Source organism: Pseudopipra pipra, chromosome 3, assembly GCF_036250125.1.
Source record: "Pseudopipra pipra isolate bDixPip1 chromosome 3, bDixPip1.hap1, whole genome shotgun sequence".
In the NCBI taxonomy this organism is placed as follows: Eukaryota; Metazoa; Chordata; class Aves; order Passeriformes; family Pipridae; genus Pseudopipra; species Pseudopipra pipra.
Window position 1 is genome coordinate 26813060 of NC_087551.1, and position 18470 is coordinate 26831529.

Sequence of the window (18470 nt, forward strand, 5' to 3'; positions counted from 1 at the left end):
GCTTGAGAAAGAAAATGGCTTATGTCAGCTACTTTAGCATCACTGGAAAGGAACAAGAAGAAAATATTAACAAGGCTTGCATTTTCTTCATATTGGCAGTAAACATGATACATGCGATTTAAGAGACTTTTTGTGGTGTGGTATTTTTACACTTCTACTTTTTTAAAGGAAATTTCGTAAAAACTGAGATTTTCAGATTTCTGTTGCTACCACTTTTCTGGGCTTCCTAGCAGTGCTCTTCTTTAAATGGAAATGCAATCAGTCCTTACTTCATGGTGCCTTCAGTGTTTCTTTCAGGTCTGACCACTAAGTCCAAGAGTGACCTCCTCAGTAATTCATAAAAAAAGTATTGTTCCCCACCCCCTTACTACATGTGGGTTCATGCACTTAGATACACCTCTTTGCCTTTTTCAGGGTTGTTTTGCCATATTACTGGGGTTTTTTGTACTTTACGCCCAGGAATTGTTCTTGGATTACAAGAACTTGTATGGCTGGTATGATTCACTGCTTTCACTAGCACTAGAATTCAAAATAGCTGATTCAGAATCAGGCTGATTCTGACTTTGGTGTTAATGATGTAATAGTGTTGACTCTGAGCAGAATTGATCCTGTTCCCCTGATACGCGGGGGCATGTCTGCTTTACAGGTGTAGGTGCAGATGTTCAATTGCAGCTCCTGCAGATCTGTGGAAGCATTAAATAGATGGAGTAGTCCAGAGTTAGCTACTGAAACAGAGGTTGCAACCAGTACTGCACTAAACATCTCCTGGCTGCACCTCCCTTACTGGTCATACTTGCACTTAGCTAAGGATAGCAAGGTTAAATACATAGAGCTTGTAGTTCCATCTCTCCCATCAGTGTGCATACACTCTGAGTGAGATGAGTCCTACTGGTATTTATTTTAGAGAAATTATCTTTACGTTTACATGCTTATCAGGATGAGTCCTGTTGGTATTTATTTTATAGAAATTAACTTCAGTTTCCCCCCAGGAATAAAGATTTTTCTGTACTTTTAGAAAATTTATGGCAAAGTTGATTTTAAAAATCTTTTAAAAATCTTGTGTAAATTTGTCACTGGCCTTTGCATAATTGTGATGTCTTCAGGAAAGCCACTATACTGAAGCTAGAGACCAAAAGCAGCCCTGGTACTAGATCAGGGAAATGGAGAAGGATGTGTGGCCCTTTGCTCACTCCTTCTAACAGTACAACGTGCCAGTCATGTTACACCACTGCTCATGGTCCTGGCAACCTGTCAGTTCCATATTTTGCTCAGCACCATGGTTTATGAGCGTTTACCTACCCACACAAACTCTGCTTGCCTACAGTAGGTGTGCACAGAAAACTCTCTGTTTTGGATACTCAGCAGAAAACTGACAGTAACATAAGGGAGGGTTGGTGGGGGTTTTTTGTTTCTTTTTTTTGCAGGAGGAGGCACCTATACTGCCTTCCAAACTGCATGTGTGAAGTATAGTAAATATATGGGTTAAAAAAATCATAATTCAAATCTCTATAGTGGTACTGATCAGATCTCTGTTTCTGTAGCAATGAGAACCAAAGGTGGCCTTTTAAGGCTCACAGTTCTTCTACCAATTTCCAGTTCTGCTTCAGGATTCTTAAAGTATTAGAGTGCGTGCTTTAAACCCACAAAACTTACCTTTACCTAATTTTCACCATTCTAACCTAAGTTTCCACGGAAACAGGGTTGAAAAAGCTGCTGGTAGCCAGCAGGCAGCCAGCAGCTGAGAGTGAGAACTCTCCTTTGTCACTTTCCACTACTGGATGCCTGCTGCGTGCCAGTGTGCAAAGCTACCTAGGCTTCTAAAATCTGGATTACTTTCAATTTGAGGGGGAAAAATTAAATTAATCTACTCTTTTCTGTCTTTGGATTGTCGCAGTAAATTCCAGGAGGGCAAATGGGCTAATGAGTCCTGATCTGTTCAGTTACATTGAGCCCCATATAACCAAAGCTTTGCCAACCAACTCGGCCTCTCCTTTCATAATTTCCATGGTTTAAAATCATTCTGTCTCAATTTTTTTTGTCTGTGCATGTGTACATGCATATTGTGGTACCTTAATTCTCTGTATCTATTTCTCTACATATTTATGAACCTTTTTTGCATACAGTATAATCAATGTACAAAATTCCCTTTTTTTCCTGTATACTTAGGGAACATTTCTGAATGAACACATTATAAACTGATCCTCGGTTAAATATTAGGAGTAGGATGTGAATGGAGATGGCTTTTAACCAGAAGTAGATTATAGCTGCGGGAAGACTAAAGGGTCTATTTGGTCAAGACTCATACAAAACTGAGATAAGCATGCACAACCTGACAAGATCAGATTAGATCCTTCCCCCACGAGTGCTTTTCCCATAAATATTTATCTACTTTCTATTATAAATAACCAGGAAATGAAAAAGAAGGATAGATTCCTTTTTAAAAATAGCCTAGAAATAGAAATGCAGCTTCAAATCTTATGGGTAATGATATTTAAAGTATGCAGTACATTCCAATACTAGTTGCTATTTTTTAGATGGGAGTAAAGTACTGAAATTCTTTGTGGCAGCTACATAAATCAGCAGCGTTTATCACCAAAAAAAGAACTTTGTACATATGTGAAATTTTGCCTACTACTGGGTACCTTAGAATTAAATAGCTTATCACCTATGAGAGAATAGGTGTTGACAGAGTCAGCACTGCTGTATTTTTAAGCTTGCCTGAGGCAACATAGCTGGCATTGAAGTTAAGCTTGGCATTTTTTCACCCTGTCCCTCCTCCCTTCAGCCCAAGTGAATGCTCACTTCATCAATGAGAAACACAACTGACTTGCCTGCCAGATGCAACAGAGATTCATGAATTCACATCTATTCTGCAGATTTGTGTTTCATTCAGATTGTCAATACTTTGACTTCACTTGTTCGTGTAGTAGTGTTAAGGGGTAAAAATCTGAAGCTGGGCATGTGCCACTAATTCAGAAAGGCATATTTGTTGGTGATACACTCATCAGAACCTGTGTGGATTGCCTTTCTGCTGTAATGAAAAATAGCTCTTTAGCTTTGAGATTTAAAACCTTAAAAATGTACAGAATAAGATTTTTACAATTCATCTTTGACGGTAACGAGTGTGCACTTTTTAAAACACTTCGGTGTCACATAAGAATAATATTAGTACTTTAAAAATCTCAAGATGAAAAATGTAAGTCCTTTTTTCTTTTTATTTTAAATCTTTTTTTTTCCTCTAGCATTTTACGATGGGATAATGAGACAGATGTCTCTCAACTGGAAGGACATTTTGACATTGTTATGTGTGCTGACTGGTAAGTACATAAAAATCATAAAACTCATGTTAGAAAAATAGCTTTGCTGGAGTAATTGTACTGTGCTGCTTGCTGATGGCTAAGCAAAGTCAACAAATGAAGCACAAAGCCACCTTAACCTCAACAAATTAATATTCATCTCCATGTGACAGTTATAAGGTAGTCTTCTATCACACAGTAACTTCTACCACATTATTTCCCAAAGATTGATTTTGAGAAGCATTTCCATTTTCTGGAATTGCCTCTGTTTCATGCTTGACGTATCAGTAAATGGACGACTTAGGCAAATTGCAAATAATTATGGCTCAGTGAGGAACAGTCTGGAGAAAAGGGAGTTTATCAACACAAACAGCTCAATTAGCTTACTTCTTAGGAAAGATCTGACTATTGATATAAGGGGATATATTTTTTGCTCCCTGGAATGTCTTTCCAAGGAAAAAGAGATTTTCAAACCTTTTCCCCCACCACCACATTCTGTTCCTTAAATCAATTTGGCATCAATATTTGTAGATATAGGCTTTATATTATTTACACAGGAATATGTTAATTATAAGATAATTCATAGTAAGGAAAATAAGAGTACTGCACTTAATTTATGAAAAGGTAGAAACATGTTGCACTATGGTGGATTGTTTAATAATTTATGCAAATAGATTTGATTATTGACACAACCTTTTTCTGATACTGCATTTGCAGGATTGTGCTGTGCTATATTTGCTGTGTGCTAGCTTTAAAAATGGTACATTATTAATAATTTGTGTTATAAAAATGTAGACAGTGTAAAAAAAAAGATCTGTGCAAATTTTATTTAGGAGAGTAGATATTTTTAAACAAATCTGTTTTCCCTTCATGGATATTTGCTCTTGACCCTTTAACTGTCTACAACAAAAAAAGAGCTGTTTATGTTTTGTGACACGTAACTGTTGTGAGAGACCAAATTCTGAAAAAACGGTCTTGCTAGGACAGCTCAGTTCAGCAAATTTCTGTACCTTATTAAAAAATAGTTAAAGAAAAAGCAAAGAGAAGTATGAAACTGTCTATTGTCTTTTTAAACAATGTTCTCTTTTAAGTGGCTTCTTATAAAATATTCCCCTAAAGCTTTTTTTTTCCCTTTCATATTTTTCAAACTCTTCTTATTTCAGAAAAGTTATTGGTTTTGTATAGCACTGGAGAAAGTGTATTTAGCGATCTTTTTGCCATTTTCTAATACCTATTTGTTGACAGAATGCAACAGTGCTTTGTTTCTCTTAGCATTTAATTTCTGAAAAGTTCTTTGTTCCCAAAAAGGACAGAGGAGGGTTTCTAACTAATCGCTGATAATGTGCCTCAGAGATGCATCATCTGATTAAAATAAGGAGCTAAACAACACCATATGATTTCAGCAAGTAATTTAGTAAATGCCTTCCTCACCAAATATTAGAATGGATACTCCAGGTTTCATTGCACAGATGAAGTTAATGCTGGACAGGATTAGATCAGATTAAGTATGAAAGTCAGATCAGAGTGCTGGCGGACATGAGCAGGAGGGCAGCAGTCTTCTCGGAGGCTTAGACAAGGCTCACATATGGATGTTCTCCAGATTATGTGGGTGAAGCAAGGTCTTGCCAAGAGATTTAGAGTTAAATTTGTTCTTCACACAAATATCAAAACAACCTGGCTGTGCCTTCTCTTGTATTCTTGATACTCACACCATGTCATCCTATTTGTGCTGGGAGTACAGCAGAGTGGAGCAAGACTTAAGTTGTTTTTTTCAGTAATATTTGTGCCTAATACTCCTCCCAGTCTGTTTGGAAATAGTGTAATTTCTTTAGGAAACAAAGAATCAAACATGACAGGTAAAATACATAATGCATTTGCAATCCCTGCATTTTGTACATATATTTTGAAGCACTTAAGATGCAGGTAAGTGTATAAATATTTATAGATTTCTAAAAAATAAATAGAAATGTGCAGGTTCGCTCAAAGTATTTGGTTTTATTCACAAATTATCTGCATTTTCTTATTGCAGGTGCCCGTATATACGTAGTTTAATAAGCATGAAAATCCCTTCATTGTTTTTTTCTTTTAGAAATCATTCTTTTAGTTATGGACACTAGGTTTTCTGGTACATGAAAAGGCTGGGGAAAGAAATGTTCCATGCTTTATCAAACTCAAATCATCTTTTCATTTTCATGTACTTCTCTTCCGAGATATAGAATCGGTTTGAGAACAGTTGGCAGGATTTTTGCTCTCTGAATTTTTTGGGCTGCCATTGAAGAGGAAAAAGAAAAATCCCTTTTCTTCTAGCTCCTCGGCTGAAACCTGAAGTATGCAGTGATAAAAACAGATAGAATAGATTGCATTTAGTTTAACACCATCATATAGCTCACTGTCAGTCAATAAAATCTGAGATTAGAACAGAGAACTAAAAAGCAAAAAATCGGAGTTCGAATATTAGGTACATGGATAAATTTTTATTGAAGTATTTCCAGCAAGGGTGATATTGTCTGATTCTCTGAATAGCTAACCAGTGGTACTGCTTGATCCCATTTACATGAAAACAAGCTCTATTCATAAACATATTCCAAATCCACATGGAGATTCAAGGAAAAATGTACATGATTACAGCAAGCAGGGATATGTTTATATTCATATATTTACAGTCAGACTTTCATAAACCTTGTGTGCAGGAGTGGAAAATAAGTTATTTCCCAGAACAAACAGTCTATTAGTTAACAGCTAAATTTAGTAGCTCAACTAGATTATAAAATAAATAAGAGGCAAACTGTGAAAGCTAGCCATTATTTAACCATTCAGGATTTTGACAATAAAAATAGTTTCATGGTTCAGCAGGTCCGAAATAATTTGTAAAATTGTAAAATGTCAACTATGAGATAAAAATAATAAGAAAAAAAATCTTGGTGAGGCTACACCTGGAAGGAGGATACAGTGAAAAAATACTGAAATAACAGAATCTTTAAAGCATATCCACCCATCTCATATTTTTGAGGGGGAATTTTAAGGCCAGGTGAGGGCTCCCAGAATTTTTGACTTTCATTTGACCTACACTTGTGGATATAAAGTCATACAGGTGCTGGAATTGTGAGTATGAATAGAAGAGGTGAAATAACAGATGCTTCTATTGACAGGCCAAAACAAAGACTCTTCCACAGCTCTTGTGAACCTCAAATTTCTGATTATTAAAATAGCGTATGTACTTTCCTTTATTGAGAAAAAAATTTCTGAGATTTTTAATCCGAAGAGAGAGTCAAAGCCAGTAGGACTGAGACAACAAAAAAATCTTTATCTTTTACTTTATTGTAAAACAAGTTTTCACAAATAATTTAATGTAGAGGTGGTATAAGGTTTATACCCCCATATTGTTGGAAATGCATAATATTTATTATTTACTTACAATGATTCTATTCTTAAAGTTTGGCACATGCATAAGTGTTCACACGACAGAGGCCAGGGGGAGCTATCCCACATTACTTTCACTGCTGAGATTTTTGCTGAAGTCATGGGGAGTTATGTCTTCGCCAGGAATGTAGAACTGAACTGAAAGTATTCTTTAAATACCTTACAATACCTTATTTTGTCTCTGTTAGTTTATTGCCACAATGCAGTAAGGCCTCTGTCCTTCTTCCATTTAAACTTATTATTCCTTTTAGGCCTGATTTCTTGCACACACTTTCAAGTGCATTGGAACCTGACCACATGGAAGTAAGGGTTTTTTTCAGTTTGTATCACCCATGTAGTTGAAGGCGAACAAAAGGATAAACGACTCTGCACATTAAACAGTACACATTTAATAGTGTCTGAAGTATACCTGTAAACCCAGGTCTTTTAACAATTGCAAAGCATGCAAAAAGAAAAATAAGTTCAGCATAAAACAAATATCACCGTGAAGCAAACTGAGAATCTACTTGGGTTTTTTATTTGTTTCCTTGTGGCTTACTGTTACTTCTGTACAGTTTTGGTATAAACTTTCTTTTTTTTTTTTGATGGTAATTTAAAATGTAAAAAAAAAAAAAAAAAATTAAGAGAGAAGAGAGGTGACAAGGTTGCCTGCCTGTTCATCAAGATTTCACAGGTTAAGAGCATTGCCTAAACAAAGACCAAATCATCAACTGTGTTCTCACCTCTCTACTGCTGTGATTCAAAACTTCCTTGCTGACCCAAGAAAACCTTGCTATTCCTGTCCTGAGTTACTGCTTTCACAGTGTCCTCACTACATAAACATGAGATATTACCACTAAAGTAATGGCAAGCTAAGCCAAATTTGAACTGAGGTGTGAGAACTGAGTGTGAATGGTTTGGAACAATACATTATCTCATTTTACTGAGTGGTTCACAGAATCACAGAATTGTTAGGGTTGGAAGGGACCTCTGGAGATCATCTAGTCCAACACCCCTGCCAAGGCAGGGTCACTTAGAGCAGTTTACACAGGAACATGTGTGCTGTGAGCTTCGAAGGATGCTTTTGGGTACATTTTCAGTAGGCTGTGGTAATAATTAGTCATACAAATTCTACTGGTAAGAGAAATTGCGTGACTAAATCCCCTGTGCTGTTCCTGTCTGCAGCATAGATTATCTAATAACTTCTTCAGGATTTTCCTCATTCAAAGCATCCCCTGATTCAGGTTGAGGATAGAGATGTTTCCTGGAGTCACTGCATTGCATTAACACTGCTTCCAGTCTTCTCTGCTCCTTCTGGTCAGAGTGCATGGCTCACAGAGCAACAGTTTGGAAATCACAATGTCAAACTGTGTTCGATTAAGTAGGTCGTGTCCCAGGGACAGGCCTTTAGGAGGGCAGGGACAACTTGGGGCAACTGTCTCAGGTTATCTAGGTTTCCTAAGGTAAGAGGGCTAAGAGTCTACCTCCCATACCACCAAAATGTCAGCTGGGGTTGGACAGAAAAAGTATTATTGAAGTTGTCTAATCTAGCAGGTCATGTAACCCTTTAGAGTTCTCACACACTCAGTTCACAGTTTTGGTGGACAAAGGCCTGTAGTTCTCATTGTGAAGGAACAAGACTGGTATCAGCAGTTGTGCCCCTATCTCATTGTAAGAAGAGAGAATGGTATTCAGGTCCATGAAAAAGAGATTTTAACACTGGTAAGCTGCCCCAAGATTGTGTTTCCACTACACTGCTTTCAATAATAAAAATAGCATAAATGCACTTTTCATTTGGAATGTACTTCTGTTTACACAGGATCCCAGGAAGTCTTAAATGTGTGAGTACTTGTGATGATGTGGAAGAAAATTAATTACTTTTAGCTATTCTTTTGGGAGAGTAATCATGTATTCCACTTCTTCTGCGGGTAGTTAAGTTCCCAGTGAAGTAGTGTCTTAGGACATCTATCTGTATAGGGATCAACCTGAGGTGAATGTCATTAAAACACCCAAGAGACATCAGATATAAGAGCTACTCTTTCAATGAATTAAATTTAACTCACATTTTTTCAATAAGCTTCTTCCAGTAAGATGAATCAAGGCTGAGGGGTAGCCATCATGCCAATTGCACAAGTTTAAATGTTCTTGTGAGCCAGGCTATCAGAGAAGCTGATAGCTAGTACTTCATATTCTTGAGAAGAAATTCAGAAGGTCATACTTCTCTATTAAATGTTCTTTAAGATGTGTGTGGATACCCATTCTACCATATTTTCTCAACAATATGGGGTTCTGCCAGTTTTTACGGATGAAATTTGGTCACGTAAAGTTTTCTTATACACTTGTTTGTTTGTTTATTCCCCAGTAGCAAAAATTCACAGCTCTTACACAGCTACTCGACTCTATGATATGTAATATTATATTCTCCTTGGTAGCTGTGGAGTGTCTAAATATCCACACATCTTCTGTTCTTGATGAGAGGGCTGTTGTTGGCAGATTACTTTCTTTCTCTTCAGAGTTTCCATATATTCTTCATGTTCTTTTAGAATTTCTAACCTGGGAAAAAAAATTACCTACATCTTTTCAGAAAAGAAGTTTGAGAATAAAGGGAAGGGGAGTATAGGGAAAAAACCTTAGAGAATGGACAAAATGCCATGTAGTGTTAAACTTGAACTTGATACAAGCTGGGAAGCAGTTTTATTACAGAGAAAATGTGGGGGAAGAAAAAAAGAAGAAAAAAAAATCACATTATCTGTGGCCTGCTTGATAGAGTTTCTTATCTGAATCACCAATATAAATGCAGCCCACAGTAGTAAGGACTGAAAGGCATCAGTTGCTATCTGATGGTTGTTCACTAACCATTGTAAATGCACTCATCCACAGTAACTACATGTCCACAAATATCTAGTCAAGAGTGATTGGCACCCTGGTTGCCACTATTAGTATATACATTAAGGTACTGAGGGGCATGAAGAATGAATTATCCCCTCAAATCATGAGGTAATCACGCCAAAATAGGGCTGAGCGTGTTGGCAACATTGCATGGGAAAATTGACTCTGCTGCTATCCTTGCGGGACCCACTCTGGAGATGAAGGATTGCACTCTTGAGAGATGACAACTCTGTACAATCTGGGCCATTGTATTTGAACAGTGTTTGAGAGAGAGAGAGGGTAAGATCCTGTAAATCTTTATGGGGATAGATAGAGATAGATATATAAATATAACAAATATGCATAATAAGTAAGAATTAATGCCAAAACTCTGAAGGTAAAAGGGAAAAAAAATACCCTTAATAGTAACACCTGAAATACAATAGAAAACACTTTTAAAAACTTCCAGTCCCCTTGTATAAAAAACCATGTAAAATGCTAACTTTTTATATTGATCCTCATTTCTGATACAGTACTATTTTAATAGCTAGCATGTATGATCAGTGAATTTCAGCTATATAAAGAGCAGTTTCATGCTGTTAATTTAACCTTGGTTTAGATTGTATTTCATGTTATGTATTTCTAATGTTAAAAGAGCCTGCACTGGATAGAAATATAAACCACAGTTTCTCTTTTACAGCATTGTGTAAACATATGTAATTAGCCTTGTACTTATCTGCATTAGTATCATTAGAATTGAAAACCCATTTTAATCTGGATTCTGTTCTCTTCTCAATGTCAGCCTGTTTCTGGACCGGTACAGAGCTAGCCTTGTTGATGCAATAAAGAGATTACTCCAACCCAGTGTAAGTATGTTTCTATTTTCTCCTGAACACTGGCTTCAGAATAATTAGTCTGTGCACAATGATTGAGAGAGTAATGGAATGGCAGGATTAATGTCATGTAATACTTTAATACTTATTATGTCCAACTTCAATTGAGTCTTCTAATCTATCAGATTCTTTCCTAATCATAAACTAGGAAACTTCTTATACTTGGCCTTCTGATAAGGAACACAGTGGGTAGTAAAATAAATGAAACCGCTTCAAAGATAGCGTCAGATTATTTTTATCAAAGCGTTTCTCAAGTATTTTCCTTTGATAATAATGTCTTCATATTAAAGTAAAATACAGTATTGAAAGTTTTTATGTTGGCTTCTGTCATTTTTAATCCCTTCAATTGTAACCTTTGTCATTGTGTATTTATTTATTCTGAAAGAATATTTTTTCTTTTCATTTATGTTTATTTAAATGAAAAAAACCCTTATACATATACTGTGGCTTAAAATATTTTTCCATTGAGTAAGATCTGTGTTTACATGTTTTATACCTTAGAAAATAGCGAAATTGTGCTCTTCATAAAATGATTATATGTTCTACGAGTGTCACTCAGGAAATATTTTATTGATCTAAATCTGTTAGTTTGTTTAAATCAGAGAGGCCTACAGGCAAAAAAAAATCTGGTATATGCATATATAAAATATATATATTATATCTATAATCTCAAATCTCAAAAAAAATGGAAGACAGCAAAACGAGAAAAGGAGAAAACATGAAGTAATTGGTCTAAGTAGGAGTTTGAGACAGGAATTTTCTCCCTCATGGTTAACATCCAAATCTTCCAATAAAGTAAACTTTCCATTTCAAAACAAAAGTATTTCCTGCTAGCAATGCATTCTCCAAATTTTATTTAAAATTTGTATTGTACTTTTTGTACAAGAGATTTTCTCTGTAAAAGAAACAGAAGACCCAAACATGCAAAGGCTTAAGAAACTGAGTCATTTTAGTAATGTTAGTAATCCCATTCTTTGCTTAGAGTGATCAGGTTTCTATTCTTGGTTCTATCATAGACTTTCCTGAGTGACCTAAGGCAAGTTACTTAAGACTGAATTATTTTAATGAGCTGTGGGGCAAAGCTGCCAGGAAGACAGGAGACAGTAGCCACCCTGAGGAAAAGGTTACCCAGATATTTCTGTCAGTGGCAATAAGGAAAGGTTAAGCAGCTCCTGCCCAGAGTGACGCATTCTGAATTTTATGATGTACCAATGTTTGTCCGAGTGCAATAATTTTTGGAACCACAGGTGATCTGGAACACAAAGTTGATCCCAGTTAAAAAAAATACAAAAAGATTTTTTTTTCAGAGCAGATCCATGTCAGAAACTGGTTCTTCAGGTATTCCCATAGGCCACTGTACTGGCTCCATGGAAGAACACCGGGGAAGAAAAGCCTGAGTGGCAAGAAAAGTGTAGAAGAGATGCACTGGTAACTGTGACCTGGTTGGAGACTCTGGCTGGAGTGGAAGAAGAGCTGTTAGTTGCTTTCTCTCCTGCTTATAGTTAAACATGGTCTGGTGCTCTGTAGTGCCAAAACCACATATACACATATGTCTGTATATGCATACACAGACACACATCCTTTAGCTGGGCTGATTAGCCAACCAGAGAATTTGATTTCAAAGGCAAGGTGGCCTGAATTTTAAGAAGTGTTGCCATCTAGATAATTTAGGAATTGTTAACCTGAATTTAAACTAAAACTGGCCTGACTTTTTCTTTTTAACTCCAGTCAGTTTATTCAAATTCATTACAAGCCTTTGTTTTTCAGGGCATATGAGCTACAGTCTGTATGAATATAGGTGGAGTAAAGGGAGATGGCTTTTTGTTGCCTGTCTTCCTAGTCTTGCTTGCTTCAGCACGTTGCGATTAATAGCATAGCCTGTATTAATAGCATAGCATTTATTTGCTGTGCATTTTAGGCCATGGTTCCTATTTCTTATCAGCAAAGCTAGCTTAAGAAATTCTTGCTCCTTGCAGGAATTTCTGTTGCAGAGTTTTGGACCACTATCCAAACTGTATTTTTAACTAAACTCAGTTGCCTAATCCACTTTATGAATGGCTATATGGATGGATATCCATTTATGGCACGGCCTTGTAAATTACTGTAATTCATAACTAAGAGGACAGCAAACTGTGGGGTAGAAGTTGGGAGTACAGGCACCTTAAATGAGCTCTTTTGTCCAGAAATTACATGTTCAACAGAGATGCCTTCAAGCATATGCTTTCGTGGTTTGAAAGACCCAAATAAAAGCGTATACTCATTTGAGATCCCAAAAGAAAATACAGTCACAAGTACAAAATAGTTATCAATTCTACTGTTCTTGTTAACCTGTATAAATATAAGGATAACACCAGAAGACACTTTACTAAATGACACTATACTTGGGCTTTTAAAGGAAAAATAAATTAATAGTGAACTCATTTACCAGTTGCAGTAATTAAGAATAGCTTATGGGCATTAGTTTATGCCCAAGCTAAGGCATAAACTTCTTCGATTAAGTTCACTCTTCTACATTAATTATTTTGTCTCAAATTTAGAAGTTGCATTTCCTTTTTGGTTTAGAAGAGTCTAGGGAAAATAATAACCAACAATACCATAGGAAAAAGTGGAGTAAACAGAAAATTACAGGTGTCCTTGCAAAAATTTCTTGAAGAAATTCAGAACACATAATCTATTCTTACTGCTAGTTTAAAATTCATCTGTGGTATTTCCTTTTTCATTAAGGATGTTATTTGTGGCTATTAGAATCCTTATGGCACATCCTTCTGATGTGTTTTGGGTAACTTTTTGGTTGCCTTGGCACAGGACTGGTTATTTCAGTCATCTGATTCATAATATTGACCCCATGGACAGTTGTATTGGCATAGGAAGACAGGACCAAAAATTCACAGAGGCAGAAATAAGCAGTTCACAGAGTTACTGAGGGCTGAAATTTCTATCTGAATTTGTCACAGAGGCAGATGTCACCTGTAAACCAATTCAAAGAATTAGGCATGGAAATTCTACATCAAACAAATTTACCTTGAATGGCTGTATTTTATTTCTCTAAAGCTACCTGAATTGATATGCCAACATTTAGTTTTATTTTTTATATCATTAAAATATATTTTAAATTTCAATCTCAGAATAACCTTTTTTTTTTTTTGCATATTTCCCTGATTAAGAACAGTTTTTTGTCAAGGCTCTGATTCTTCTGAGGCCTATCCATTCAAAATCCCAGTGAAGTCAATGGGATGCTGTTGACCTGTGATTAGTATCAGCAAGTCAGACTGCATTTAATGATGATGATGAGTAAACTTGGTCATAGTCACATCCAAAATATGAACGCTTGTCCCATTGTCTTATTGTAGCATTTTACTGACCCTTCAAACTATTATAACTGACATTTTGCTCTGAATTTTGTTCCCAAATTTAATGGAAATATTTTCCCAGCTGAGGAAAGGCCATTTTGAACTTTAAACCTCATCCTTTAAACATTATCCCAGGAGATACTTTTGAATTAGAATAAAACTTGGGATAGTCAATGAAGAATAGAACCAGGACAGTGGTCTACTTTTTTTATTGTACAGTAACCAAGAAATGAAAAACACACATGAAATTCACATTTCTTTTATAATTGGAAATGTGAATGAAGCCCTACAACAGGTAGCAGAATCACAGAGATCAGGCAGTTGACAAAAACGTTTTTCGACCCAGATTATTATAGACCAGAATTGAACACCAGTTTTGAGATTATTGTGGTATTAAACTTTAATCATGATTTCCTGTTTTTTATCAGTGAGGGCAAGAGCCTCAAGTATTTTAGATGCACACTGAAGTCAACAGATGAATGAGTTTTTACACTAACTAAGGAGCTGGCCAAAAGTAACTGTGTAGTGATTTCCATAAAAGCCCATTCCCCTTTTTTGAAGTTATTTCTAGATTTTCTCTCTGGGTTTAAGAGATATTTCATATGGATATTTTGTACATTCTATTTTACTGTATTTCTCTTTCAAATTTAATTGGAAATAGTCTACAGAGAACATGAGAAGGAATGACCACATGGACTGTTGACTCCAAATGTGAAGGTCTGCTGCTGTCTGAGCACTGCTTCCTCATCAGAACTGCTGGATCAGTGACCAATGTAGAGTGTGCAGCCTCCTTTCATGAGGTTTAGTCATATCTGAGGTCCCCATGAATCATGTAGTCAGTAAGCCCCGGGTGAAGGACATGTGATCATTACAGTGATCATAGGGATGAGGGACTCAGAGAAGTCTCATCCTTCTTATGCCAGGAAGAGTCTCTGCAGAACAACATTCTGGGAGCGTGAGATGGCAGCAGGAGGAGGAGGTTTCTCAGCTGAAGGCTCCCTTTGCTGCCCACTTCTGTTTGATGACATTAAAGCGTGCCAGGGATATGAGGGAACCGAATGTGAATTTCCTGTGTTTAATGTTTTTCATCCTGAACTGAGCCTGTATTCAGACCTAGCATTTACATAAGCAATTCCAGTGCCTTCAACAAGAGTTACACCCCTTTGCACCTCATATTTAGCCACAGAGTTAAAGTTACAGCTACATAAATGAACAGAAGTTGAGTTGCTTTAGATATTGCCATAAATCTCCTTTGTGCTTAAATTTCCCGTGAAAAAGATGAGGATAACAGTACTTCCCTATCTCACAGAGAGATGTTGTGAGAATAAATATAGTGCTGTGGTATTAATGGTTGGAATCTTTTAAGTACACATTGGTACGGTATGTATTGATGTAGTGTTTTTATTGCTGTTTCACTGTGCATTATTTTGGTGTACATATGCATGTGTGAGACACAGATTTGTTTCCTATTCTTCTCTCTAAGTATCTGTGTCAGCGTTGTAACTGTCCTGAATTCCTATTGAAATTCTCTGTACTGATCACCCTTTTCCTGTGGTATACAGATTATGTTTTCTCAAGCTAAATATACTTCTACAGCATCTAATCCTTCTATAACTTTTTTAGTTCCCTAAAAACATTTTTTGTCTTTTCAGTTGATTACAGCACCTCACAAATTAGTCTTAGCTCTCATTAACATAAAAGTTAAATACAGGAACTCACAGTAAACTTTGTGGCTCCCCTCAGTGTGATATGCTGTTGGCTGATATTAACCTTTGTTTCCAGCTCTTTAACCACTTTTCTTTCCATGTGACAGAACACAGAATTCAGCCAATTAGAATTAATTATTTTTGCAAATAAGATTTTGAGAGTTGCTCTATCAAGTAGGTTAGGTTTTGGGCAAGTACTTTTGCACAGGGTGTCTAAAATATACATGGGTTCGAGGTACAGTCATTTTTGTTTTCTTAAATACAGAGGGATGAACAAAAAATTAGGTAATGGACCATAATATGTTGCCTGGGCATCATAAATGGCCTGATCATCTTGCAAGAACCTGAATTAGTATTCAAGAACATTAATTCCTGCTTTAAATGCAATTTGCCACTTTAAGGTCAAATTTAGTTGCACTGCTCAGGTAGTTTAAAATATCTTTGAAAAATTAAGGTCTGATTGGCCTCCCATTTGCCTTATTTTATACTGTTGTAATTCCACTGACAGTGAATGGGAGGTAGTCTTCTATGTGTGAGAGAGAAAAAAGAAAATCATTATTTACAGTCTTTGTGTCGTCATGAGCTAACAAATGGATTTTTCATTGAGTGTATGTTTTGTATGCTTTTTCTGTTCTATTTTGGTAATCCACAGACATCATTATTATATGAAAAGAGGCAGCTGGGAGTTTTCTAAAGGAAATATTTATTTATTACTTTCTAGATTGCATTTGTTTAATCACAGAAATCTTGCATATTTTGAACAATTACTTGTTACCATATTTTAGTATTTTACCAAGAGAACAATTGACTTTTCCAGCTTAAGCATATTAAAAGCTTAGTCAGGTGTATGTTATATCTGGTTCCCTTCCAGTTTTAAAAATGTATAAGTTCTCTTTTTAATGTTCCAGGGAAAAGCAATGGTATTTGCTCCACGCCGAGGGAATACTTTAAACCAGTTTTGCAATCTAGCTGAAAAAGCTGGTTTCTCTATCCAAAGACATGAAAATTATGATGAACACATTTCGAACTTCCACTCCAAGGTTAGTTTTCTGCTCGTGTTAGATAACACTTTAATCCGCATTGCATTTTGAAGAGATCATGGTCCTTTTGGCAGGTAACCTAAATGTTTGATTAAAGTACTCCTTAGGTGTGCTGTTTCTGAACAGCTATTTTTGTATCTGATTATTTTGTGTGGAAGAGCCATCCTTTATCTCTGCATGTCTAGAAGAGTTTTGCAGAAGCACCTCCTGTTTACCCTTTTCATTCATAGGAATCTAATTTATGAGAGTCTTTTCTTGTTGTTGTTAGCTACCTATAAGTATACAGCACACTAGCATTTACATTTTAATAAAAAGCTTGCAACTTTTAAATAGGTTAAATACTGAAATGGACTGAAATAAATAGGAGGTGAATGTCTAATTGTATCATATCGTACCGTAAATCCTTATCTCTGGCTGCTTTATGGCTGGGTCAGTTGGCAGCTTCAAACTGCTAAATCTCATACAGAATTTCACAGTTGTGGGGTTATATGTCAGATCGAGGCGCTACAAGATTTAGGTCAAAAGCACTTATCTGAGCGTGATTTCTAAGCTTGCTTACATAAAGCTACTGTTATCAGTCTCCTTTTTTATTATTTATAAGTATGGAGTAATACAGGACATGAAGAGGAAGGTGCTTCACAGGAAACTTTTTAGGAATTTCTTATTTTCCTGTGTAGAAGTGCTTATCAAAATCATATTTATTACTTGCAATTCTGAGATCTCTCTTTCATACCTTAAAGAAATCCACTGTTGGAGGTCCATGTGACCTTAGACCTTACCTCTTGCAATTTTCTGAGAATCACTCTTGGAAAGTATAGACATGTTCAAAATTGAAGTGACATGCATTTTTTTTAATTTAACACCATATGATAGAAATCAGATTATGCTAAAAAAATATGCATGCAATGTTGTAAATATATATTTTAATGTTTATATTACCATTTTTATGTTTATCTTAATATTTAGTGTTTTGTATAATTTTAATGTTTATATTAATTTTATATTTAATAAAGACTCCCACTAAAGCTATGTGCACATAAAATCACTTGATTTCATTGTTCAGGTAGGTTTGAATCTGGTCACACAAAACCCCCCAAAATTTCAGTCATTGTTCATCTACCACCTTGACTTTAAATCACATAAAATGATATAAATGTGAGGCCCAATATGATGGATGTTTTATTTGCCTCCACCTGAAAGAGGGCATGATTTTGATTATGTTGTTTCATGGTGGTAGTTCTCTTTCATTATCCACTGCATCCAAATCAGCTCTGCGGCAGTGAAATGCAAGAGTAATAGTTGTTATCTTGGTCCAAGAGATGGGTCTAAAATGATAGAGTAGATTATTTTACTTAGAAAACAAATGTATTCTATCTTCCTCTGCTTATGAGTCCACTACAGTCCTTATAATGGTGACCATAGAAAAGACCTATCTGAAGTAGCTTTAAATTAAGTAGTTCTGGAAATGCCAATCATTTTACTGCAGTATTTTTAGGTACAAGCTGTGAAATGTAAGACGGACACAAACTTGAAGAGGGTAATGCCCAGTTTCATTAGTTTAAATCCAGTTTGGGAATGTTTTTTCTCCACTGTAATCACAGCTGTGACAACGTTGTTCCTTGTTTTCCCTTCATCTGTCTCCTTTTGGCTTGAGAAAAAAAATATCCCAAAGAGAGATTACTGTTCAGTTTAACATGTGTGCTAACTCGTGACACCTGATGCAGTCAAGAATAACTTTTTGTTCATTTTAATTTTTTTTGAACAGAGGCACTTTGGTTTATTGAAAAAAATTTTCAATAGTGAGGAAGATAAAGGTCCAAAATACTTTATATTTTCAATGGCTTTTTTTATGTATGAAATTCTGTTTTCTAATGTGATGGTGTATGCACTGATAGCCCAACACTGATCTCTTGCTAGT

The 18470-nt window shown here is 35.9% G+C and overlaps 1 protein-coding gene across 1 annotated transcript in view; it reads left to right on the top strand.

Annotated features, from left to right (window-relative positions):
- Positions 1-18470, top strand: part of CAMKMT (calmodulin-lysine N-methyltransferase) — a 216209-nt gene that overhangs the window by 188624 nt on the left and 9115 nt on the right. The window contains exons 8-10 of the mRNA XM_064648385.1: positions 3243-3317; positions 10366-10429; positions 16421-16552. Coding sequence (XP_064504455.1) covers positions 3243-3317; positions 10366-10429; positions 16421-16552 — 271 coding nt within the window. The remainder of the gene's footprint in view (positions 1-3242; positions 3318-10365; positions 10430-16420; positions 16553-18470) is intronic.